The sequence below is a fragment of the Salmo salar genome, chromosome ssa16, assembly GCF_905237065.1.
Source record: "Salmo salar chromosome ssa16, Ssal_v3.1, whole genome shotgun sequence".
Classification (NCBI taxonomy): Eukaryota; Metazoa; Chordata; class Actinopteri; order Salmoniformes; family Salmonidae; genus Salmo; species Salmo salar.
Window position 1 is genome coordinate 39,128,496 of NC_059457.1, and position 26,530 is coordinate 39,155,025.

General features: G+C 47.5%; 1 protein-coding gene across 1 annotated transcript in view; it reads left to right on the forward strand.

The window, feature by feature from the left end:
- The window catches only part of ncanb (neurocan b), a 248,427-nt gene that overhangs the window by 70,722 nt on the left and 151,175 nt on the right, over nucleotides 1–26,530 (forward strand). The window contains exon 2 of the mRNA XM_045697231.1: nucleotides 13,427–13,512. Coding sequence (XP_045553187.1) covers nucleotides 13,434–13,512 — 79 coding nt within the window. The 5' untranslated portion in view covers nucleotides 13,427–13,433. The remainder of the gene's footprint in view (nucleotides 1–13,426; nucleotides 13,513–26,530) is intronic.

The window sequence follows — 26,530 nt, forward strand, 5'->3', positions numbered from 1 at the left end:
AGAGAGAGGGAGAGTCAGACTCCATGGAGGGAGCAGAGAGAGGGAGAGTCAGACTCCACGGAGGGAGCAGAGGAGAGGGAGAGTCAGACTCCATGGAGGGAGCAGAGGAGAGGGAGAGTCAGACTCCATGGAGGGAGCAGACAGAGAGAGAGTCAGACTCCATGGAGGGAGCAGAGGAGAGAGGGAGAGTCAGACTCCATGGAGGGAGCAGAGGAGAGAGGGAGAGTCAGACTCCATGGAAGGAGCAGAGGAGAGGGAGAGTCAGACTCCATGGAGGGAGCAGAGAGAGGGAGAGTCAGACTCCATGGAGGGAGCAGAGAGAGGGAGAGTCAGACTCCATGGAGGGAGCAGAGAGAGGGAGAGTCAGACTCCATGGAGGGAGCAGAGAGAGGGAGAGTCAGACTCCATGGAGGGAGCAGAGGAGAGGGAGAGTCAGACTCCATGGAGGGAGCAGAGGAGAGAGGAAGAGTCAGACTCCATGGAGGGAGCAGAGGAGAGAGGGAGAGTCAGACTCCATGGAGGGAGCAGAGGAGAGAGGGAGAGTCAGACTCCATGGAAGGAGCAGAGAGAGGGGAGAGTCAGACTCCATGGAGGGAGCAGACAGAGAGAGAGTCGGACTCCATGGAGGGAGCAGAGACAGAGAGAGTCAGACTCCATGGAGGGAGCAGAGGAGAGAGGGAGAGTCAGACTCCATGGAGGGAGCAGAGGAGAGAGGGAGAGTCAGACTCCATGGAGGGAGCAGACAGAGAGAGGGAGAGTCAGACTCCATGTAGGGAGCAGAGGAGAGAGGGAGAGTCAGACTCCATGGAGGGAGCAGAGGAGAGAGGGAGAGTCAGACTCCATGGTGGGAGCAGAGAGAGGGAGAGTCAGACTCCATGGAGGGAGCAGAGAGAGGGAGAGTCAGACTCCATGGAGGGAGCAGAGGAGAGAGGGGAGAGTCAGACTCCATGGAGGGAGCAGAGAGAGGGAGAGTCAGACTCCATGGAGGGAGCAGAGGAGAGAGGGAGAGTCAGACTCCATGGAGGGAGCAGAGGAGAGAGGAAGAGTCAGACTCCATGGAGGGAGCAGAGGAGAGAGGGAGAGTCAGACTCCATGGAGGGAGCAGAGAGAGGGAGAGTCAGACTCCATGGAGGGAGCAGAGAGAGGGAGAGTCAGACTCCACGGAGGGAGCAGAGGAGAGGGAGAGTCAGACTCCATGGAGGGAGCAGAGGAGAGGGAGAGTCAGACTCCATGGAGGGAGCAGACAGAGAGAGAGTCAGACTCCATGGAGGGAGCAGAGGAGAGAGGGAGAGTCAGACTCCATGGAGGGAGCAGAGGAGAGAGGGAGAGTCAGACTCCATGGAAGGAGCAGAGGAGAGGGAGAGTCAGACTCCATGGAGGGAGCAGAGAGAGGGAGAGTCAGACTCCATGGAGGGAGCAGAGAGAGGGAGAGTCAGACTCCATGGAGGGAGCAGAGAGAGGGAGAGTCAGACTCCATGGAGGGAGCAGAGACAGAGAGAGTCAGACTCCATGGAGGGAGCAGAGAGAGAGAGAGTCAGACTCCATGGAGGGAGCAGAGACAGGAGAGTCAGACTCCACGGAGGGAGCAGAAGAGAGGGAGAGTCAGACTCCATGGAGGGAGCAGACAGAGGGAGAGTCAGACTCCATGGAGGGAGCAGAGGAGAGGGAGAGTCAGACTCCATGGAGGGAGCAGAGGAGAGAGGAAGAGTCAGACTCCATGGAGGGAGCAGAGGAGAGAGGAGAGTCAGACTCCATGGAAGGAGCAGAGGAGAGAGGGAGAGTCAGACTCCATGGAGGGAGCAGAGAGAGGGAGAGTCAGACTCCATGGAGGGAGCAGAGAGAGGGGAGAGTCAGACTCCATGGAGGGAGCAGAGAGAGGGAGAGTCAGACTCCATGGAGGGAGCAGACAGAGGGAGAGTCAGACTCCATGGAGGGAGCAGAGAGAGGGAGAGTCAGACTCCATGGAGGGAGCAGAGGAGAGAGGGAGAGTCAGACTCCATGGAGGGAGCAGAGGAGAGAGGGAGAGTCAGACTCCATGGAGGGAGCAGAGAGAGGGAGAGTCAGACTCCATGGAGGGAGCAGAGGAGAGAGGGAGAGTCAGACTCCATGGAGGGAGCAGAGAGAGGGAGAGTCAGACTCCATGTAGGGAGCAGAGAGAGGGAGAGTCAGACTCCATGGAGGGAGCAGAGAGAGGGAGAGTCAGACTCCATGGAGGGAGCAGAGGAGAGAGGGAGAGTCAGACTCCATGGAGGGAGCAGAGGAGAGAGGGAGAGTCAGACTCCATGGAGGGAGCAGAGAGAGGGAGAGTCAGACTCCATGGAGGGAGCAGAGGAGAGAGGGAGAGTCAGACTCCATGGAGGGAGCAGAGGAGAGAGGGAGAGTCAGACTCCATGGAGGGAGCAGAGAGAGGGAGAGTCAGACTCCATGGAGGGAGCAGAGAGAGGGAGAGTCAGACTCCATGGAGGGAGCAGAGGAGAGGGAGAGTCAGACTCCATGGAGGGAGCAGAGGAGAGGGAGAGTCAGACTCCATGGAGGGAGCAGACAGAGGGAGAGTCAGACTCCACGGAGGGAGCAGAGGAGAGAGGGAGAGTCAGACTCCATGGAGGGAGCAGAGGAGAGAGGGAGAGTCAGACTCCATGGAAGGAGCAGAGGAGAGGGATAGTCAGACTCCATGGAGGGAGCAGAGAGAGGGAGAGTCAGACTCCATGGAGGGAGCAGATAGAGGGAGAATCAGACTCCATGGAGGGAGCAGAGAGAGGGAGAGTCAGACTCCATGGAGGGAGCAGAGAGAGGGAGAGTCAGACTCCATGGAGGGAGCGGAGGAGAGGGAGAGTCAGACTCCATGGAAGGAGCAGAAAGAGGGAGAGTCAGACTCCATGGAGGGAGCAGACAGAGAGAGAGTCAGACTCCATGGAGGGAGCAGAGGAGAGAGGGAGAGTCAGACTCCATGGAGGGAGCAGAGGAGAGAGGAAGAGTCAGACTCCATGGAGGGAGCGGAGGAGAGGGAGAGTCAGACTCCATGGAGGGAGCAGAGGAGAGAGGGAGAGTCAGACTCCATGGAGGGAGCGGAGGAGAGGGAGAGTCAGACTCCATGGAAGGAGCAGAAAGAGGGAGAGTCAGACTCCATGGAGGGAGCAGACAGAGAGAGAGTCAGACTCCATGGAGGGAGCAGAGGAGAGAGGGAGAGTCAGACTCCATGGAGGGAGCAGAGACAGAGAGAGTCAGACTCCATGGAGGGAGCAGAGACAGAGAGAGTCAGACTCCATGGAGGGAGCAGAGGAGAGTGATAGTCAGACTCCATGGAGGGAGCAGAGACAGAGAGAGTCAGACTCCATGGAGGGAGCAGAGACAGAGAGAGTCAGACTCCATGGAGGGAGCAGAGAGAGGGAGAGTCAGACTCCATGGAGGGAGCAGAGGAGAGAGGAAGAGTCAGACTCCATGGAGGGAGCAGAGAGAGGGAGAGTCAGACTCCATGGAGGGAGCAGAGAGAGGGAGAGTCAGACTCCATGGAGGGAGCAGAGGAGAGAGGAAGAGTCAGACTCCATGGAGGGAGCAGAGAGAGGGAGAGTCAGACTCCATGGAGGGAGCAGAGAGAGTGATAGTCAGACTCCATGGAGGGAGCAGAGACAGAGAGAGTCAGACTCCATGGAGGGAGCAGAGAGAGGGAGAGTCAGACTCCATGGAGGGAGCAGAGGAGAGAGGAAGAGTCAGACTCCATGGAGGGAGCAGAGAGAGGGAGAGTCAGACTCCATGGAGGGAGCAGAGAGAGGGAGAGTCAGACTCCATGGAGGGAGCAGAGGAGAGAGGAAGAGTCAGACTCCATGGAGGGAGCAGAGGAGAGAGGGAGAGTCAGACTCCATGGAGGGAGCAGAGGAGAGAGGGAGAGTCAGACTCCATGGAGGGAGCAGACAGAGAGAGAGTCGGACTCCATGGAGGGAGCAGAGACAGAGAGAGTCAGACTCCATGGAGGGAGCAGAGGAGAGAGGGAGAGTCAGACTCCATGGAGGGAGCAGAGGAGAGAGGGAGAGTCAGACTCCATGGAGGGAGCAGACAGAGAGAGGGAGAGTCAGACTCCATGTAGGGAGCAGAGGAGAGAGGGAGAGTCAGACTCCATGGAGGGAGCAGAGGAGAGAGGGAGAGTCAGACTCCATGTTGGGAGCAGAGAGAGGGAGAGTCAGACTCCATGGAGGGAGCAGAGGAGAGAGGGAGAGTCAGACTCCATGGAGGGAGCAGAGGAGAGAGGGAGAGTCTGACTCCATGGAGAGAGCAGAGGAGAGAGGGAGAGTCAGACTCCATGGAGGGAGCAGAGAGAGGGAGAGTCAGACTCCATGGAGGGAGCAGAGAGAGGGAGAGTCAGACTCCATGGAGGGAGCAGAGAGAGGGAGAGTCAGACTCCACGGAGGGAGCAGAGGAGAGAGGGAGAGTCAGACTCCATGGAGGGAGCAGAGGAGAGAGGGAGAGTCAGACTCCATGGAGGGAGCAGAGGAGAGAGGGAGAGTCAGACTCCATGGAGGGAGCAGAGGAGAGTGATAGTCAGACTCCATGGAAGGAGCAGAGGAGAGTGAGAGTCAGACTCCATGGAGGGAGCAGAGGAGAGAGGGAGAGTCAGACTCCATGGAGGGAGCAGAGACAGAGAGAGTCAGACTCCATGGAGGGAGCAGAGACAGAGAGAGTCAGACTCCATGGAGGGAGCAGAGAGAGGGAGAGTCAGACTCCATGGAGGGAGCAGAGAGAGGGAGAGTCAGACTCCATGGAGGGAGCAGAGGAGAGAGGAAGAGTCAGACTCCATGGAGGGAGCAGAGGAGAGAGGGAGAGTCAGACTCCATGGAGGGAGCAGAGGAGAGAGGGAGAGTCAGACTCCATGGAGGGAGCAGAGAGAGGGAGAGTCAGACTCCATGGAGGGAGCAGACAGAGAGAGAGTCGGACTCCATGGAGGGAGCAGAGACAGAGAGAGTCAGACTCCATGGAGGGAGCAGAGGAGAGAGGGAGAGTCAGACTCCATGGAGGGAGCAGAGGAGAGAGGGAGAGTCAGACTCCATGGAGGGAGCAGACAGAGAGAGGGAGAGTCAGACTCCATGTAGGGAGCAGAGGAGAGAGGGAGAGTCAGACTCCATGGAGGGAGCAGAGGAGAGAGGGAGAGTCAGACTCCATGGTGGGAGCAGAGAGAGGGAGAGTCAGACTCCATGGAGGGAGCAGAGGAGAGAGGGAGAGTCAGACTCCATGGAGGGAGCAGAGAGAGGGAGAGTCAGACTCCATGGAGGGAGCAGAGAGAGGGAGAGTCAGACTCCATGGAGGGAGCAGAGAGAGGGAGAGTCAGACTCCACGGAGGGAGCAGAGGAGAGAGGGAGAGTCAGACTCCATGGAGGGAGCAGAGGAGAGAGGGAGAGTCAGACTCCATGGAGGGAGCAGAGGAGAGAGGAAGAGTCAGACTCCATGGAGGGAGCAGAGGAGAGAGGGAGAGTCAGACTCCATGGAAGGAGCAGAGGAGAGGGAGAGTCAGACTCCATGGAGGGAGCAGAGAGAGGGAGAGTCAGACTCCATGGAGGGAGCAGAGAGAGGGAGAGTCAGACTCCATGGAGGGAGCAGAGAGAGGGAGAGTCAGACTCCATGGAGGGAGCAGAGAGAGGGAGAGTCAGACTCCATGGAGGGAGCAGAGAGAGGGAGAGTCAGACTCCATGGAAGGAGCAGAGAGAGGGAGAGTCAGACTCCATGGAGGGAGCAGAGAGAGGGAGAGTCAGACTCCATGGAGGGAGCAGACAGAGAGAGAGTCAGACTCCATGGAGGGAGCAGAGGAGAGAGGAAGAGTCAGACTCCATGGAGGGAGCAGAGGAGAGAGGAAGAGTCAGACTCCATGGAGGGAGCAGAGGAGAGAGGAAGAGTCAGACTCCATGGAGGGAGCAGAGGAGAGAGGGAGAGTCAGACTCCATGGAGGGAGCAGAGGAGAGAGGGGAGAGTCAGACTCCATGGAGGGAGCAGAGGAGAGAGGGAGTGTCAGACTCCATGGAGGGAGCAGAGACAGAGAGAGTCAGACTCCATGGAGGGAGCAGAGAGAGGGAGAGTCAGACTCCATGGAGGGAGCAGAGGAGAGAGGGAGAGTCAGACTCCATGGAGGGAGCAGAGAGAGGGAGAGTCAGACTCCATGGAGGGAGCAGAGGAGAGAGGGAGAGTCAGACTCCATGGAGGGAGCAGAGGAGAGAGGGAGAGTCAGACTCCATGGAGGGAGCAGAGAGAGGGAGAGTCAGACTCCATGGAGGGAGCAGACAGAGAGAGAGTCGGACTCCATGGAGGGAGCAGAGACAGAGAGAGTCAGACTCCATGGAGGGAGCAGAGAGAGGGAGAGTCAGACTCCATGGAGGGAGCAGACAGAGAGAGAGTCGGACTCCATGGTGGTTTAGAATGGCAGAAAGGAGGGAGGGAGAAGACATATAAAGAGAGGAGAGAGTGAGCAGAAAGAATGATAGAGAAACTTTTTGGAAGACAGAAAGAACTTTGACAGAGAGAAGTGCTGAAATATTCTCCGTAGAGGGACAGCATGAGCTCCTGACAGGTGGTAACAGCACAAAAAACCCTCCCTCCCTCCCATATGGGTGTGACAGCATGGACGGAGCAGTCAAGTCTGACAGGCTGAGCAGAGCTCCCCACCAGCTGGGATGAAGCAGCTGTGTAGGCTGTGGAGGGATACAGTGAGGCTCCCAGTGACTCCTCTCAGACTTCTCAGTATGGAGCATTATCTCAGTGTGTGGTACAGGACAGTAGACACCTGTTCTGGTCTCTCTGTTATCACACAACGCTAATGCCGTAATTACTGTATGTCTAATCTGTCACGAGTTATGATAGAAACAGAGAGTATCAGAGTCACAATACTTTATGTATACTTTCTGGTTGTGTGTGGCTGTGTGTACAGGTTTCTCTCTCTGTGTGTGTGTGTGTGTGTGTGTGTGTGTGTGTGTGTGTGTGTGTGTGTGTGTGTGTGTGTGTGTGTGTGTGTGTGTGTGTGTGTGTGCATACATTCTTGTCTGTGTGTGTGCTCCTGTGTACTTTTGTGCATGCTTGGGTTGTGTGTATGTCAGTGTGTGAAATGTATGCAGCTGTGTAAATAGCAGCAGGTTCATGTGGGCGTCGCGGTGATGTCCAGTCCGGTGAGCCAGCGGAGCATAGAGAGTGGGTATTTGAAAGGACACTCACAGCTTGGCGGCTGTCCCCTACTTGCGGAGGGCCGGTAGAAAACAGTATGGCTCCAACTCGCAGATACAATTAACAGATAGACTCCTGAGTTTTCAAGCTGCGATGAAAGAGGTTACAGGCTGGCAGCGTAGAGGTTGAAAGTCGATGAAAGCAGTGATGGTGGTTACAGGCTGGCAGCGTGGAGGTCGAAGGTCGATGAAGGCAGTGATGGAGGTTACAGGCTGGCAGCGTAGAGGTCGAAGGTCGATGAAAGTAGTGATGGAGGTTACAGGCTGGCAGCGTAGAGGTCGAAGGTCGATGAAAGCAGTGATGGAGGTTACAGGCTGGCAGCGTAGAGGTCGAAGGTCGATGAAAGCAGTGATGGAGGTTACAGGCTGGCAGCGTAGAGGTCGAAGGCAAGAATAAAGAACTGCTGAGAAGAGAGAGACCGAGAGAAAGAGAAAGAGAGAACGAGAGAGAAGGAAGAGAGAGTAATGCGAAGAAAATGGCTAAAGATAGTGGCAAAGTTAGAGCAGACATAGTGTTGTGACTTAGCCCTATTGAACACACAGGAATACAGGTCTTTATCCATATTGATGATGTGGAGAGAGGGCCATGGAGCTCAGAAGAGACTATTGGTCTGGGATTGAAGTGGGTCTGCGTGTCATGAAAAGCCTTTGGACATAAAAACAGTCTAGAAAGGGAATAGGATATTTTCTAGACTTCGTTAGCAAGGAGATTTCCTTGCTAACGAAGTCTAGAAAATATCCTAGCATTCTTGCCTTGACCGTAGCATGGTACTAAGGAGTCTAATAATTAGAGCCCTGGATTTTTCTAACCAGGAAATACTCATAGGCCAGAGGTTATAACTACAGGCAGGAGTTTTCCCAGGTCAGGTAACATGGTGGGGAAAAATTCCTACCTCTAGTATAATATCACATCATCATTTGGGCAGCATTGAAGTGCTGATCTGTAGTAATATTTAGGAGGGATAAGGTGTGCCCAGCTGTATTAATTTACATGTACATTTTAGTCATTTATCAGACACTCTTATCCAGATTGACTTACAGTAGTGAGTGTATACATTTTCATACTGGTCCCCTGTGGGAATCGAACCCACAACCCTGGCATTGCAAGTTCCAAACTCACCCAACTGAGTCACACAGGTACATACTCCTCCTATATAGAACAACCTGGCTGGGCTGTCTGTGGCTGGTGTTTGTCCTTGTTTGCCTTTGAGACAGTCTTAGCGAATAGCAGAGCTGTAATTGACATTTGACCCTCTGAGTGTTTGCATGAGTGTTTCTCAGTGTGTATGCAGCAGTGTGCCCTACATTATGAGGGATTGGTCACACTGACATGAAAGATGCAATGAACAGATGGGCTATTGGGGTGAAGGGATGGAGGGATGTCGGGAGGTATGGAAGGGTGGTAGGAGGAGGCTATGCCACATTAACGCCACACTGCTGAAAGGCCCTGTCAATTAACCTGGAATGCTCCTCACAAGGAAAAGGAGGGAGTAGAGTAGACAGATAAAGAGAGGAGAGGAGAGAGGGAGCCTCCTCTCTAGAGGCCCTACTTCATAAACTTCCGTCTTATCTAATTTTGCTGTTGAAGTATAGACACCTAAGTTGTCTAACCCGTTCACAGGATTGGTTAACTCTTGAGGTTCCTAGGGTCTCCACCGAGCGAGGTAAATCTGCTTTTAGTTTTGATGTTCCGTATTACTGGAACAAAATTCAAAAAGGATTTCATATTGATGTTCTGGTGCCATTCCAACAATTTCATGTATTGATTGAGGACTTGTGGATTTGTGGAGCAATGTAACTGTTTTCCTGGGTGATTTGTGATGTTTTATTTGTATTTCTCATGACTGTGTTTTTGTATTTTATTGTGTATGTACAGTACCAGTCAAAAGTTTGGACACACCTACACATTCAAGGGTTTTCTTTATTTTTACTATTGTCTACATAGTAGAATAAGAGTGAAGACATCAAACCTTTGAAATAACACATATGGAATCATGTAGTAACCAAAAAAATGTTAAACAAATCAAAATATATTTTATATTCTTCAAAGTAGCCACCCTTTGCCTTGATGACAGCTTTGCACACTTGGCATTCTCTCAACCAGCTTCATGAGGAATGCTTTTCCAACAGTCTTGAAGCAGTTCCCACCTATGCTGAGCACTTGTTGGCTGCTTTTCCTTCACTCTGCAGTCCAACTCATCCCAAACCATCTCAATTGGGTTGAGGTCAGGTGATTGTGGAGGCCAGGTCATCTGATGCAGCACTCCATCACTCTCCTTGGTCAAATAGCCCTTATACAGCCTGAAGGTGTGTTGGGTCATTGTCCTGTTAACCTGTTAGGGCTAGGGGGCAGTATTGACACGGCTGGATAAAAAACATACCCGATTTAATCTGGTTACCACTCCTACCCAGTAACTAGAATATGCATATACTTATTACATATGGATAGAAAACACCCTAAATTTTCTAAAACTGTTTGAATGGTGTCTGTGAGTATAACAGAACTCAAATGGCAGGTCAAAACCTGAGAGATTCCTTTACAGGAAGTGGCCTGTCTGACCATTTCTTGAACTTCTTTTCCATCTCTATCATTTACTAAGGATCTCTGCTCTAACGTGACACTTCCCACGTCGTCCATAGGCGCTCAGAGCCCGGGAAAAACAGAATGTCGTCATTCCAGCCCCAGGCTGAAACACATTATCGCCTTTCTCAAGTGGCCGATCAAGGGACACTGGGCTTATGCTCGTGACCCCGACCGCCCCGCCTTTGGGATTTTTTCCTCTGTTTGCCGAAAAGGAGATTCCCTGTCGGAATATTATCGCTTTCTACGAGAAAAATGTCGTAAAAATTGATTTTAAACAGCGGTTGACATGCTTCGAAGTACGGTAATGGAATATTTAGAATTTTATTGTCACGAATTGCGCGATGCGCGCGACACTTCTTTACTATTTCGGATAGTGTCTGGAACGCACGAACAAAACGCCGCTATTCGGATATAACGATGGATTATTTTGGACCAAACCAACATTTGTTATTGAAGTAGCAGTCCTGGGTGTGCATTCTGACGAAGACAACAAAAGGTAATGAAACTTTTATAATAGTAAATATGATTATGGTGAGTGCTAAACTTGCCGGGTGTCTAAATAGCGAGCCCGTGATGCCTGGGCTATGTACTTAGAATATTGCAAAATGTGCTTTCACCAAAAAGCTATTTTAAAATCGGACATATCGAGTGCATAGAGGAGGTCTGTATCTATAATTCTTAAAATAATTGTTATGCTTTTTGTGAACGTTTATCGTGAGTAATTTAGTAAAATGTTAGCGAATTCCCGGAAGTTTGCGGGGGGTATGCTAGTTCTGAACGTCACATGCTAATGTAAAAAGCTGGTTTTTGATATAAATATGAACTTGATTGAACAAAACATGCATGTATTGTATAACATAATGTCCTAGGGTTGTCATCTGATGAAGATCATCAAAGGTGAGTGCTGCATTTAGCTGTCTGCTGGGTTTTGGTGACATTATATGCTGGCTTGAAAAATGGGTGTCTGATTATTTCTGGCTTGGTACTCTGCTGACATAATCTAATGTTTTGCTTTCGTTGTAAAGCCTTTTTGAAATCGGACAGTGTGGTTAGATTAACGAGAGTCGTGTCTTTAAATGGCTGTAAAATAGTCATATGTTTGAGAAATTGAAGTAATAGGATTTTTAAGGTTTTGAAAATCGCGCCACAGGCTGGCAGTGGCTGTTACGTAGGTGGGACGCAATCGTCCCACCTAGCCCATAGAGGTTAAAAAACAAATGATAGTCCCACTAAGCGCAAACCACATGGGATGGCGTATTGCTGCAGAATGCTGTGGTAGCAATGCTGGTTAAGTGTTCCTTGAATTCTAAATAAATCACCAACAGTGTCACCAGCAAAGCACCCCCACACCATCACACCTCCTCCTCCATGCTTCACGGTGGGAACCACACATGCAGAGATCATCTGTTCACCTACTCTGAACAGACACAGAGACACAGAAAGACACAAAGACACAGAGGTTGAAACCAAAAATCTCAAATTTGGACTGCTGATCCACCAGTTTAATGTCCATTGCTTGTGTTTCTCGGCCCAAACAAGTCTTTTCTTTTTATTGGTGTCCTTTAGTAGTGGTTTATTTGCAGAAATCCGACCATGAAGGCCTGATTCACGCAGTCTCCTCTGAACAGTTGATGTTGAGATGTGTCAGTTACTTGAACTCTGTGAAGCATTTATTTGGGCTGCAATCTGAGGCTGGTAACTCTAATGAACTTATCCCCTGCAGCAGAGGTAACTCTGGGTCTTTCCTGTGGTGGTCCTTGTGAGAGCCAGTTTCATCATAGCGCTTGATGGTTTTTGCGACTGCACTTGAAGAAACTTTCAAATTCTTGAAATGTTCCGTATTGACTCACCTTCATATCTTAAATTAATGATAGACTGTCGTTTCTCTTTGCTTATTTGAACTGTTCTTTCTATAATATGGACTTGGTCTTTTACCAAACAGGGTTACCTTGTCACAACACAACTGATTGGCTCAAACACATTAAGAAGGAAAGAAATTCCACAAATTAACTTTTAACAAGACACACCTGTTAACACTTTTTTGGTTACTGCATGATTCCATATCTATTATTAAATAGTTTTGATGTCTTCACTATTATTCTACAATGTAGAAAATAGTAAAAATAAAGAATAACCCTTGAATGAGTAGGTGTGTCCAAACTTTTGACTGGTACTGTATAGTCCTCCCATAGAGAACAGCCTGGCTGGGCTGGTTGTGGCTAGTGTTTGTCCTTGTTTGCCTTTAAACAGTCTGAGTGAATAGCGCGACTGTAATGGACTCTGGCTATCTGTGGTACCCTCTCCTCGGATTTCGCCCCTTGGCTGCCTAACCGCCGCGCCAGGCTGAACACCTTGTCTCCAGAACTGCCACATAACATTCATTATTTATACACAGGGTTTCTCTGTCCTCACACCAGGGGCTGACCTCTCTCACTGGGACTCAGTTCATCCTCAACCCACACTGGACCCTACTCTCTGGAATAATTTGGTCTGGTCTGTACCTAGTTGCAACGTCTGCTTTTCTCTTTATGCTGTAATTGTGTGCATGTGCTCAGACAATTCTCTATGTATTGCACCTGATGGGATTGATAAAGTTGTATGGAATTTTATTGAAATGAAGTCATTTTTTCAACTGGATTTTCACTGTCTGCTTTAATGATTCTTCTAGAGAGATTGAGATGATTAGGACCTCACTTTTATTCATTATCAAATGTGTTTGTATTGATATTGGAAAATGAGTGAAAGAAAGAAAGGAATGAAAGAAAGAAAATCACTCCTTTTGTGGTAAGGAAGGTTTTCTTTCACCTTCCCAACGAAACGGAAAAGGTTTTCCAATTAACTAATACAAACACCAGGCTCTTTCTCACATACCAGCTGCCTCCACACTCACGAGTGAAAATGTCAAACATGCCATGTGTAACAATTACCATGGGAACAGAGGCTTCAAAGGTGTTGTATTTGCATGTTGTGTTGTGGTGCTCAGACATTTTGATGTAAACATCTTTCCCTTTGGTAGAGTAAACAGAGGAAGCTGATGGGTCGCCAATTAATAACATTCTTCAATACAAAGACCGTATCCAGCTGATTGTCAATCAAATTGGGTTGTGGCTTACATCCTGGGCTGTTCTAGGTACAGCTCAGTCTCTGATTGAAGGGAGATTGTAAAGTGAGCAACATTATCAGTGTCCTCTGATGTAACCTGACATTACTCCTGTTTGATTTGTCACTACAAGGGCTGTCTGTGGAGCAGGTTAGCGTTTTTCCATCATGAATCTTGTTCTGGAGGCAGCTCTGCAGAAGTGGTCACTAGCTGGCACAGCCACAAAGTCATGATCGGATTTTAAACCTAACCATAACCCTGACCACACTGACCTTAAATGAATTTGTATAATATAGACAATTTTGACTTTACAGCTGGTGTATCTAAGAGGAAATCACTCAGTTCTGCCTCCAGGACAAGACTCATGACAATAAACTACAACCTGCGTCTGTGGATGGGATTCTAATGGCTATGCCTCCTGACTACCTCTCACCTTTTTCCTTTTGTCTCTTTAACTGGCACGTTAAGGGGAGGAAATGGGGGGTGAGCATATCAGCAACTTCTAATTCTATTGATCTCTCTCTCTCTCTCTCTCTCTCTCTCTCTCAGGTCCAGGATGCTGGGTGCGACAGTCTGCAGGCTCAGAGCCTGTGGACTGCAGGCTCTGCTGACAGCCCTTCTCTCTCTGGGTTGTGGTAAGTTCTCCTGCCTACATTGGTTAACATGGCCGTCTGTGTCTTTTACCAGCGTTGGTCCAGTAGACAGAACATTAGCACCACATTAACAACACACTACCTATCCCCCTGCTCTTCTGAAGGTGTTTCTGAGGAGGTCTTGTGATAGCTCCAGGCTCTTAGCAGAGTCTTGGCTAGTCCCCAGTGCTGTATACTAGCTGGCTTACTGGTCCCTGGACCCCTATTTACAGCACTGCCCTGTGGAGAGTTGCTGTTTATGGAGGAATGGGTTGACACTCTCACTTACCACGAGAAACACACACACACACACACACACACACACACACACACACACACACACACACACACACACACACACACACACACACACACACACACACACACACACACACACGCACACACACACACACACACATATTCACAAATGCTCACAAAGACACATGAATGCATGCATCAACACACACACCACATACATACTACGCACACACACACCCACTACGCACACACACACCCTTAATATCATGTTAACACCCACATGCATGTGTCAGGATGCTCTCAAACATCAGGGGTGCATTCATTAGTTCACACCATAGCAAAATGCTTTGCAACGGAAAACGATTTGCAACGAAAATTTGCATTTTGTTATTGCACAAGTTCATATTAGTCCCAGCCATTTGCTTCCGTTTGGTTTCTAGTTAATGCACCCCTGGTGAGAAACTGAGGATACAGACATGGATTCCCTCAATATTCTATCCACATACTGTATAATGAGCCCTTTGCCATAGTATGTAGGCAGATACCTAATGTACCCTTATCTATGATTTGCCTCAGTACATTTCTGAGTGCTATGACAGTCTCTGGCTGTGTGTCAGTGTGTCAGAGCTGTCCCTGCACATTAAGGCTTGGCTAGTCCTTTGGCAGGACAATTTAGTCCCCCAAGCATCATCGCTCTTGAGTCAGGCAATAATTTGGAAGATGCCTGGGTAAGGTATTTTTTACCCTCTGACTGTGTGTCAGTACATGTTTCTCTCTCACTCTCCTTGAGAACACTCTGGCAGGTCTGAGATCATGAGCTGTCAGGGAGTAGACTCTCCCTGCAGACAACAGCTGATCCTGGACCAGTGTTACTCAAATAGTCTTATCTGGCCAGTGCAGGGTTCTACAGTGCTGGAGTAACCATGTACATACACCCACAGCCCCTACAGGAGAGACCCAGACCAGCCATAAAACTTGCGCATGGACGCATTCACAGATATGCATACGCACGTGCACATGCAAGCACGCATGCACGCCCACACGCACGCACGCACACACACGCACATACACATACGCACATACACATACAGTACATACACACACACACACACACACACACACACACACACACACACACACACACACACACACACACACGCACATACAGTACATGCACATGCACACGCACATGCACACGCACACACACTAAGAGTACACATACACACACACACACAGTCTTATCCAGGGTGCAGGGTGTGGAGGGCCTCTAGCAGTCGTGTCCATGCATCCACAGTTCTACCAGAGGGAACCCAGACCAATGTCCCCTCTGTGCCCCCTGTGCCGGCTTGTCTCCCTGCGCCGTCTGCACGCCATTGTTCTGCCTTGTGTCATGATAAACAGCATAGCATTGTGGGGCCTGTGAAAAACTAAGGCTTGGGGGCCTGTGACTCAGCATGCTGCTCCTTTAGCACAAGAGACGTGACTGGAGCAGATTGTGTGTGTGTGTGCGTGCGTGCGTACTCGCCCACATGTGTGTAACAGCAGTAGTTGTAGCAGACTGCAGGCTATGTAGGCCAAGAAGCATGCTCAGCAGTCTCACATAGCATAAGCATAAAAAGTCCACTGCCTCCCCCAGGTCATATAACTTACTGACACATATGAGCCTTTAGGTCTGTCGTGCAAATTGATGCATTCCACCCTGCTACTGTGGAAAGGATGTTTATGAACATGTTGCCCCCTCCCTCTGGCCCACCCCACCCCCTTCCAACTTTCTCCTTTTCAGGTGGGTGAAAATGGAAATGAGTGATGGAGGGAGACAGGGGGAGGCAGGGGGTAGTAGGCACGGAAGGGGGACTGGCATGAAAAGCTCCTCTGGTGACTGTGTTTGTTTGACGGGCCAGAGATGAGGATGGAGAAACGGGGGGGGGCATGGGGCCCTGTGCCACACCAGATAAATGTATCATTACGCCACACAGGGCACGGGCAGTAGCCTCCGAGTGGCACTACACTGGCGTGTTTGCGGGATAGGACAGGGATAGGACAGGGATAGGACAGGGGTAGGACAGGGATGGGACAGGGATAGGACAGGGATAGGACAGGGGTAGGACAGGGATGGGACAGGGTTGTGACAGGGATAGGACAGGGATAGGACAGGGATGGGACAGGGATAGGACAGGGATGTGACAGGGATAGGACAGGGATAGGACAGGGATGGGACAGGGATAGGACAGGGATGTGACAGGGATATGACAGGGATAGGACAGGGATAGGACAGGGATGTGACAGGGATAGGACAGGGATATGACAGGGATAGGACAGGGATAGGACATGGATGTGACAGGGATGTGACAGGGATGGGACAGGGATAGGACAGGGGTGTGACAGGGATGGGACAGGGATGGGACAGGGATGTGACAGGGCTCAGACGCAGGCCCATAACCCTGGGCATGGTTAACATTCATAGCTAGAGAAGAGAGGAGAGGAGGGGGGAGAAGAGAGGAGAAGAAGGGAGGAAAGGTGAAGATGAAGGAGTGGGAAAGGGGTCCTGGTGAGAAGATTTCGTGCAAGAGAGTGCCAGCATTGGGAATGTCGTTCTAAACCTTGCATGGCGCCTGTCTGTGGGACACCAGCTGTTGCTGAATGTTTATCTCCCCTGTTATTGGTAATGGTGGGAGGTCAGCATGTCTTGGGGGTATGATCTTTGACCGTCTGTAACTTTCTCACTCAACATTATTCATTATTCATTCAGGATTATCTGTAATCATGGTAGCATCCAAATTAATGTAGAAGTGTTTAGAAACATATTCTTTTCTTATTTATAAAAATAATGACTCCAATATGACACAATACATTATTTACCATTTATTTCTATTGGGCACAAAATATTCTGAAACACAACCAAAACAAACTGCAAATGCATCCAATAAATTTGTATAGTCACACGTTTGATGTAGTCATTGCATGCTAGGAACCAAATACTAAACTTTAGATTTTTTTACAGCATTTATAAGAATCTTTAGGGGTGTCAATAATTTAGGAGAAAAACAATATTACATGTTAAACAAAATCTCTTTCTCTGAGCAATTGTATTAGTATAATATAATATAATTTCCAATTTTTTTCGGCATAAAATATAGCTCAGTATTTGAATGTTTTATTTTATACAGTCATTATTGCTCATCTTTATCAAGTGTGTCAATAATTTTGGACCCGACTCTACCTTCAGATAGCAGACCACCCCTACAGCACAGTAACACTGTACACAGTGCTCTGTGGTAGCTACTATACAGTAAAAAAAAAAATCTACAGAAGTAAATAGAGCAAATTATCTCTGTAATGTGTTTTGTTGCTATAGAATGTGTGTATGTATGGACAGTGCCTTCAGAAAGTATTCATACCACTTGACTTATTCCACATTTTGTTTTGTTACAGCCTGAATTTAAATGTATTAAATATACTTTTTTCTCACCCATCTACACACAATACCCCATAATGACAAAGTTAAAACATGTTTTTAGACATTTTTGCACACTTATTGAAAATAAATACAGAAATATCAAATTTACATAAGTGTTCACACCCCTGATTCAATACTTTGTAGATGCACCTTCTTTTATTTTTTAAAAGTCTTCAATCTCTGTCAAATTGGTTGTTGATTAGACTAGACAAACATTTTAAGGTCTTGTCATAGATTTACCAGTAAATTTAAGTCTAAACTGTAACTCGGTCACTCAGGAACATTCACTGTCTTCTTGGTAAGCAACTCCAGTGTAGATTTGACCTTGTGTTTTAGGTTATTGTTCTGCTGAAAGGTCAATTAATCTCCCAATATCTGGTGGAAATCAGACTGAACCAGGTTTTCCTCTAGGACTGCCTGTGATTACAAGCATACCCATAACATGATGCAACCAACACTATGCTTGAAAATATGGAGAGTGTGTCACGTCCTGATCAGTAAAGGGGTATTTTGTTATTGTAGGTTGGTCAGGACGTGGCAGGGGGTGTTTGTTTAGAGTGTTCCAGGGTTTTGGTCTATGTTCTATGTTAGTGTATTTCTATGTTCAGTCTAGTCTTTCTATTTCTATGTTTAGGGTTTGTTCCTCGTTGCCTCTGATTGAAGGTCCTATGTATAGGGGTGTTTGTGCTATGGGGGTTTGTGGGTAGTTGTCTCCTGTTTTGTGTCTGTGCACCTGACAGGACTGTTTAGTGTCGTTTGTTGTTTTGTATACGTGTTTCTTTTTGTTTTTCCTTCTTTTAATAAAAATAAAGAAGATAAGTATACACGTTCCCGCTGCACCTTGGTCCAATCCTTACGACGCCCGTTACAGAATGGTAATGTGTTGTATTGGATTTGCCCCAAACATAACTCTTTGTATTCAAGACATAAAGTTAATTTCTTTGCCACATTTTTTGCAGTTTTGCTTTAGTGCCTTGTTGCAAACAGGATGCATGTTTTGGAATATTTTTTATTCTGTGCAGGCTTCCTTCTTTTCACTCTGTCAATTAGGTTAGTATTCTGGAGTAACTACAATGTTGTTGATCCATCCTCAGTTTTTTCCTATCACAGCCATTAAACTCTGTAACTGTTTTAAAGTCACCATTGGCCACATGTTGTAATCCCTGAGCGGTTTCTTTCCTCTCCGGCAACTGAATTAGGAAGGACGCCTGTATCTTTGTAGTGACTGGGTGTATTGATAAACCATCCAAAGTGTAATCAATAACTTCACCATTCTCAAAGAGATATTCAATGTTTGCTTTTAGGTGCTCTTCTTTGCGAGGCATTGTGGTTGAATCTGTGTTTGAAAATCACAGCTCGGCTGAGGGACCTTACAGATAATTGTATGTGTCGGGTACAGTGATGAGGTAGTCATTCAAAAATCACGTTAAACACTATTATTGCACACAGAGTAAGTCCATGCAAGTTATGTGACTTGTTAAGCAATTTGTTTTACCACTGAATGTATTTAGGCCTGCCATAACAAAGGGGTTGAATACTTATTGACTCAAGACATTTCAGCTTTTCATTTTTTATTAATTTGTAAAAATTCAGAAAAACATAATTCCACTTTGACATTATGGGGTGTTGTGTGTAGGCCAGTGACAAAAAATCTACATGTAATCCATGTTAAATTCAGGCTGTAACACAATAAAATGAGGAAAAAGTCAAGGAGTGTGAATACTTTCTGAAGGCACTGTACTGTGTTTATCTACTGAGCAAACCATGATACCACCATCTCAGATTGTGCTGAAATCATTTCTGTAGTTATAGATACGATTAGCATTCCTGGCACATTATTTTGTTGAAATGTAATTTGATCTTTGAGAAATTAAGCTAATTGTTTGCACCCAAATGTACCCTTTAAATTGTGAGGATTCACATAATATTCAAGAACTATAGTACCTAATATCCGATTTGAGCCTAACCTCTTCCTACCATTCAGTAAGACACGAGGAATCCAATAAAATGGTCAAAAGCCACCCACGGACCCCGATACCCCAAATCAATCCTACCCCAACAAGACACTATGTTTGACAAGTTGTACGGTGCTACGGCTTGGAGTATTGCTTCTTCATCCTATGTACTGTATTTCCTGTCAATCTGGTGATTTTTCCCCCCCACCTGTTCAGAGAAATTTGCCTGTAAAGTCACTGGCATTATATGGTACCATGTTTTGACCAATAGATGCCGCTAATCCTGCTACAGCCACAGCCTTTAATCCATTTAGCTGGTCTCTCGTGTTTATTAAATGGGTCACAGCATTTTCTTTACAACTTGGGCTAGTAAACCAATAGGTTTTGCTGATGATGAAAATAAATTGTGTGTTCATCCTCACAAGTAAAGCCAGTCCTCCATGAAAGCAATTCAGTTTGTCCTTGTCTTAGCAACCAATGCTTCAACCCTTTTCCTACAATAGTACAACAAATGGCACCTTTCTGAGTTGGCTATCCCTATGGTGTAATTCTCATATGACATTTCCTACAAGTGCAAAACTTTTATGGAGAAATGGGCTAGTGACTAAAATGGTGTGACAACCCTGATGAAGTACTCCATTATAAACCACTGCATGGCACTTGTATGTTTTCAATAAAATTATTTGAAAATATCTCTATATGTAGTGTGATTAGTGACATTTACCATTAAACCCAACCCAATACCATTACCATTGCAAAACGCTATACAGTGTGTTTATGATGTTTACCATTGAAGACCATTAGAGACCATAACTTTGAAACCATTAGAACTACTGTAGCCTAATGGTTTGCTTGTTCACCAGGAATGGTCTAACTCATTTTTGAATGGGAATAAACCACACACAGAAGGGCCGTTTCCTGGACACAGATAATGCCAAACTGAATTGCTTTCATGGAGGATTGGCTTGAATTGCGAGGATGACCAGGCAATGTATTTCAATCATGAGCAATAGCTATTGGTTTTCTACCCAAAGAAAATGTTGGGATCCGTTTAATAAACACAGAATACTAGCAAAATTAATAAAAAGGGTGTGGTACTTTCACACTAATTTATGGTAAATAATGCAACTTCAATGTCTAATTTCAGGGGGAAAACATCACCAGTTTCACAGGGAATACATTTCATAGGATGAAAGCCAATATTCCAATATACTGTATACTGGTTGTTGGGGTGGGCTTGGCGTAGGGTGTGGGTGGTCCGTGGGTGGCTTTTGATCATTTTATTGGATTCCTCATTTCCTACTCATTGTTAGGAATAATTAGGGTCCAAATCGGATGTAAGGTATTATATTGATTGACGATGATATGAATCCAATATATTAAAATGGACAATTTGGGTACAATCAATTAGCTTAATTTTTCAGAGATCGAAATGGTGGGTGTCTAAATCCTCTTTCTTGTGTGTTTTGAGGTGGAACAACCGTACTGAAAGAGAGAGGATGTGTGTTTTCCCCTCAAAACCCCATCTCCTGTCTCAGCTTGTGGTGTCTCTGTTGCCATGGTTATCATTAGGGCTGATTTTGGAGGAGTTAGCATCTGCAGGATAACAGCTTCAACATCCCCCCTCTTCTCTCTCTATCTCTCTATTTCTTTATATTTTTCACTTCTCTCTCTCTTGTCTCTCTATTTTCTCACTTCATCTCTCTCTCTCTCTCTTGTCTCTCTCTTTTTCTCACTTCATCTCTCTCTCTCTCGTCTCTCTCTTTTTCTCACTTCATCTCTCTCTCTTGTCTCTCTCTCTCTCTTGTCTCTCTCTCTCTCGTCTCTCTCTCTTGTCTCTCTTCTCTCTTGTCTCTCTCTCTCTCTCTCTCTCTCTCTCTCTCTCTCTCTCTCTCTCTCTCTCCCACTGTTTTGGCTGTCTATTGTTCTCTCTTTCCTCAGAAGAACATGATGTGGAAGCCTGTGTCCTGGTCAAGGCCTTGTCCCTGTATATACTTTAGGTAGATCCAGGCTTTTATTTTAAAAAGAAACAGCCTTCAAATAAAATGGATTAACCGTTTTGTTAGTATATTCTAAAAGATGACTCGCAGCAGCCTCTATCACACAAAAGTTAATGGGAAGTAACATGAAATAGGCATCTTCAAATCCACCCTCCAACATAGCCCTTCAACCCCACTCTCCAACATGGCCCTTCAAATCCACTCTCCAACATGGCCCTTCAAACCCACTCTCCAACATGGCCCTTCAAACCCACTCTCCAACATGGCCCTTCAAACCCACCCTCCAACATGGCACTTCAAATCCACTCTCCAACATGGCCCTTCAAACCCACTCTCCAACATGGCCCTTCAAACCCACTCTCCAACATGGCCCTTCAAACCCACCCTCCAACATGGCCCTTCAAACCCACCCACCAACATGGCCCTTCAAACCCACCCTCCAACATGGCCCTTCAAACCCACCCTCCAACATGGCCCTTCAAACCCACTCTCCAACATAGCCCTTCAAACCCACTCTCCAACATGGCCCTTCAAATCCACTCTCCAACATGGCCCTTCAAATCCACTCTCCAACATAGCCCTTCAAACCCGCTCTCCAACATGGCCCTTCAAACCCACCCTCCAACATGGCCCTTCAAATCCACTCTCCAACATGGCCCTTCAATCCCACTCTCCAACATGGCCCTTCAAACCCACTCTCCAACATGGCCCTTCAAACCCACCCTCCAACATGGCCCTTCAAATCCACTCTCCAACATGGCCCTTCAATCCCACTCTCCAACATGGCCCTTCAAACCCACTCTCCAACATGGCCCTTCAAATCCACTCTCCAACATGGCCCTTCAAATCCACTCTCCAACATGGCCCTTCAAACCCACCCTCCAACATGGCCCTTCAAATCCACTCTCCAACATGGCCCTTCAAACCCACTCTCCAACATGGCCCTTCAAATCCACTCTCCAACATGGCCCTTCAAACCCACTCTCCAACATGGCCCTTCAAACCCACCCTCCAACATGGCCCTTCAAACCCACCCTCCAACATGGCCCTTCAAACCCACCCTCCAGCATGGCTCTTCAAACCCACTCTCCAACATAGCCCTTCAAACCCACTCTCCAACATGGCCCTTCAAATCCACTCTCCAATATAGCCCTTCAAACCCACTCTCCAACATGGCCCTTCAAACCCAACCTCCAACATGGCCCTTTAAACCCACTCTCCAACATGGCCCTTCAAATCCACTCTCCAACATGGCCCTTCAATCCCACTCTCCAACATGGCCCTTCAAACCCACTCTCCAACATGGCCCTTCAAATCCACTCTCCAACATGGCCCTTCAAATCCACTCTCCAACATGGCCCTTCAAATCCACCCTCCAACATGGCCCTTCAAATCCACTCTCCAACATGGCCCTTCAAACCCACCCTCCAACATGGCCCTTCAAATCCACCCTCCAACATGGCCCTTCAAACCCACCCTCCAGCATGGCTCTTCAAACCCACTCTCCAACATAGCCCTTCAAACCCACTCTCCAACATGGCCCTTCAAATCCACTCTCCAACATGGCCCTTCAAATCCACTCTCCAACATGGCCCTTCAAATCCACCCTCCAACATGGCCCTTCAAATCCACTCTCCAACATGGCCCTTCAAACCCACCCTCCAACATGGCCCTTCAAATCCACCCTCCAACATGGCCCTTCAAACCCACCCTCCAGCATGGCTCTTCAAACCCACTCTCCAACATAGCCCTTCAAACCCACTCTCCAACATGGCCCTTCAAATCCACTCTCCAACATAGCCCTTCAAACCCACTCTCCAACATGGCCCTTCAAACCCACCCTCCAACATGGCCCTTTAAACCCACTCTCCAACATGGCCCTTCAAATCCACTCTCCAACATGGCCCTTCAAATCCACTCTCCAACATGGCCCTTCAAACCCACCCTCCAACATGGCCCTTCAAATCCACTCTCCAACATGGCCCTTCAAATCCACTCTCCAACGTGGCCCTTCAAATCCACTCTCCAACACAGCCCTTCAAATCCACTCTCCAACACGGCCTTTCAAATCCACTCTCCAACATGGCCCTTCAAATCCACTCTCCAACGTGGCCCTTCAAATCCACTCTCCAACATGGCCCTTCAAATCCACTCTCCAACATGGCCCTTCAAACCCACCCTCCAACATGGCCCTTCAAACCCACTCTCCAACATAGCCCTTCAATCCCACTCTCCAACATGGCCCTTCAAATCCACTCTCCAACATGGCCCTTCAAACCCGCTCTCCAACATGGCCCTTCAAACCCACCCTCCAACATAGCCCTTCAAATCCACTCTCCAACATGGCCCTTCAAACCCACCCTCCAACATGGCCCTTCAAATCCACTCTCCAACATGGCCCTCCAGTTACCCCTGGTATAACTATAGCATCGCTTTCATCCTGACAAACTGCTCTTCAGCAAAACACTTCTGTGATCTTGACACCTGACAAAGAGATCACCTGAGAGAGAGAGCGAGAGAGAGAGCGAGAGAGAGAGCGAGAGCGAGAGCGAGAGAGAGAGAGAGAGAGAGAGCGAGAGAGAGAGAGAGAGAGAGAGAGAGAGAGAGAGAGAGAGAGAACTCAGACAAAAGATGTGTCTTGATTTATGACAAAACAAACACCTGGCACGTTGCTAGTCAAAGCCAATGACAGGAGAGGACACGCTTGATCATCTCAGAGCAGGGCGGATGGGCTAATAGAAAACAATGGAGCCTTTATCATTGAAAAGCCCATTGTAAGTAAGACTGGGCGGAGAGGGAGAGAAAAATAGATGTCGCCCATTGTGTTCTTACGACTGTGGAAGAACACATTAACAGCCTCTCTCTGTCTTCTGCTCGTTGCTGCTCGAGGCAGATAAAGACTTCTACCTGTAGTTAATAATTTCCCACTGCTTAAAATGAGATGACAAAGTTGTCAATTGTATAGATCAGAAAGTCCTCTTCTGTGATTAAGCAGAAGCAGAGTGAAAGACACTTTTGGCATTACTGTCTCTCTCTCTCCCTGTCTGCATCGGGTTCTCGTTCATACTTGCTTTCTCTCCACTCAATCCATCTTTACCTCTCTCCTCCCCTCTTCCCTTGCTCATCTCCTCCGCAGGTTAGGCAGTCTGATTGGGCCTCATTCAGAGGAAAAAGACAGATGAAAAATAGGCGGATTTCCAAACAAAGGGCAGTCTCAAGGGGGTTGTGCGTGTAATAACATTTCCATCTAAATGCAGATTTGATATCTACTGCAATGGGGCCATGTTGGTTAGATTCATTATTTAACCATGTGGGAACAGAGTTTTTTTTAATCCTGGGCCTCTGCTTTAAACAGTCATTTGGATTTTTAAGAGGGTATGTGCAATTGATTTCTTTTGATTTCGTGTCGCAAATTGTTGAGGTCGAGGTAGAAAAGAAAATACAATCTGGTAAAGGGAAGAGGAGAGACAAATAAACACATTTTTACAAACAAAGTTGACAGAAGGAGACTTAGGAGAGGGGAAATATTGTGAATATTCCTTTCAGCTTGGCTTAATTCACTGCTAATTTGTTTAGGTGCTGTGGGAACACGGCTAACACAATGGTAATGTGTGGATAACCAAACTGGCTTTTGGCCATGGGGAAAGTGGAATGGGATTTGGCAAATTCTGCCATGCTTCATGATTATACAGTTGAAGCATTATCGGTGCTTCTCAATTTAAGCATACATTTGGCTATATTAAATTCTACCCAGCTCCAGGCAAGGTGGCCCAGAAATTGTAGCGAGATAGTCCCCAAGGACTATCTGTGTGTGTGGTTGTGTGTGTGTGTGTTTGCGTGGTAAACATACTTATGAGTGCCACATCACCTTGGGAGGTAGAGGAAAGGAAGGGGAAAAGTGTGATGTCTAGAGGCCTCCTCTGAACAACGGTGTGTGTGTGTGTGTGTGTGTGTGTGTGTGTGTGTGTGTGTGTGTGTGTGTGTGTGTGTGTGTGTGTGTGTGTGTGTGTGTGTGTCGTCAGGCCTGCTGACTCACTCCACTGAGCCTAAGAGAACCAGCATTCTCCCGTCTCTGCCTCTTATGCTGCCAGAGTAGAGACACTTTATGTAGGGAGAAAAATGTGTGTGTGTGTGTGGGTGCGCATACATACGTGTGATTTTCAATCACATTAAACCATTTCCCTTCTATAAATCACACCGTTGCTTCTCCCTTCGCCATCCTCACCATCATGTTCTGAGCAGAGTGCCAGCATCAAATGGTCCTCTTCATCTTCTTACTGCGTTTCTCCCCTCTGAGGAAAGAGGAAATTGGTCTGCAGCTATCATGTGAACCAAGTTCAGAAGTGACAACATTTCCCCTGAAAGACTGAAACACATTACCTTCTGTACTCAGAGGACGGTCTCAGGGAAACTGTACCTACCTGAACATTCTGTCTCAGGAATAGAGGATGCCCCTAATGACACTACTGATGAGGTCAATTGCCTTCAGTGGCGCAGAAATTTGCCGGAAATTTCTAGTAACCTTGTTGACTTCGTAACATACCGGTAATCAGATCTGTCTCATAATAGATATGGTTTAAAGCCACTTCTGCAGCACACAGCCACACAAAGGTGGGCAGCATAAAAGTTGTACTTCACAATAAGTTCTGTTTCCATTTTGAGCTCGTGTTGGTATTTCCTAGCCCCATTACATTCCACTCTTTGAAAAGAGGCGGACATGTTTTCTTCACAGGTCACAGCTCTTTAGGCAGGTGGAGCATCACTTGAGTGTGCTGAGAGAAAAGGGCCTTTTTAAAACATGACTCACCTTTCATGCCGTCGAATGCAGCGCCAGCGACATGGTTTCGAATAGATCAGCTAGGTGAGGAAGTCAAACAGCACCATGTGCATCTCGAGGTGTTGAGCATGTCACACACAGACAGATGTGGAGGAGCCCTGTGTGTGTTGATGTTTAGCTGTTCGCCAACTGGCCCTCAGCCTCTTAGGAAGCCAGGGGTACAGCATGTAAACCAACACTGACAGCTATTCACGTCTCATCTGCTATCTGTGTGCTCTGGCACATTAAACTATCAGGCAGGAAATTAAATATTGCCACAAATGCATGTGTATGTGTGTGTGTGTGTAATAATACACACACAGCACTTTCATCCATTCCGGATCGGGTATAATTCAATGGGAATTGAAAATGAGGCAACCAAGGCAAAATTGAATTGTAGTCACAAAGACTGAATGGAATGAAATTGCTAGCTGAAGCCAAGCGAAAACATCAAGCCTGGTTTCAAAAAGGAAAACAAAAGAAAAATGGATTGTGTCAGAAGAATAAATAAATGAACAGAGGCAAAAATAAAAAG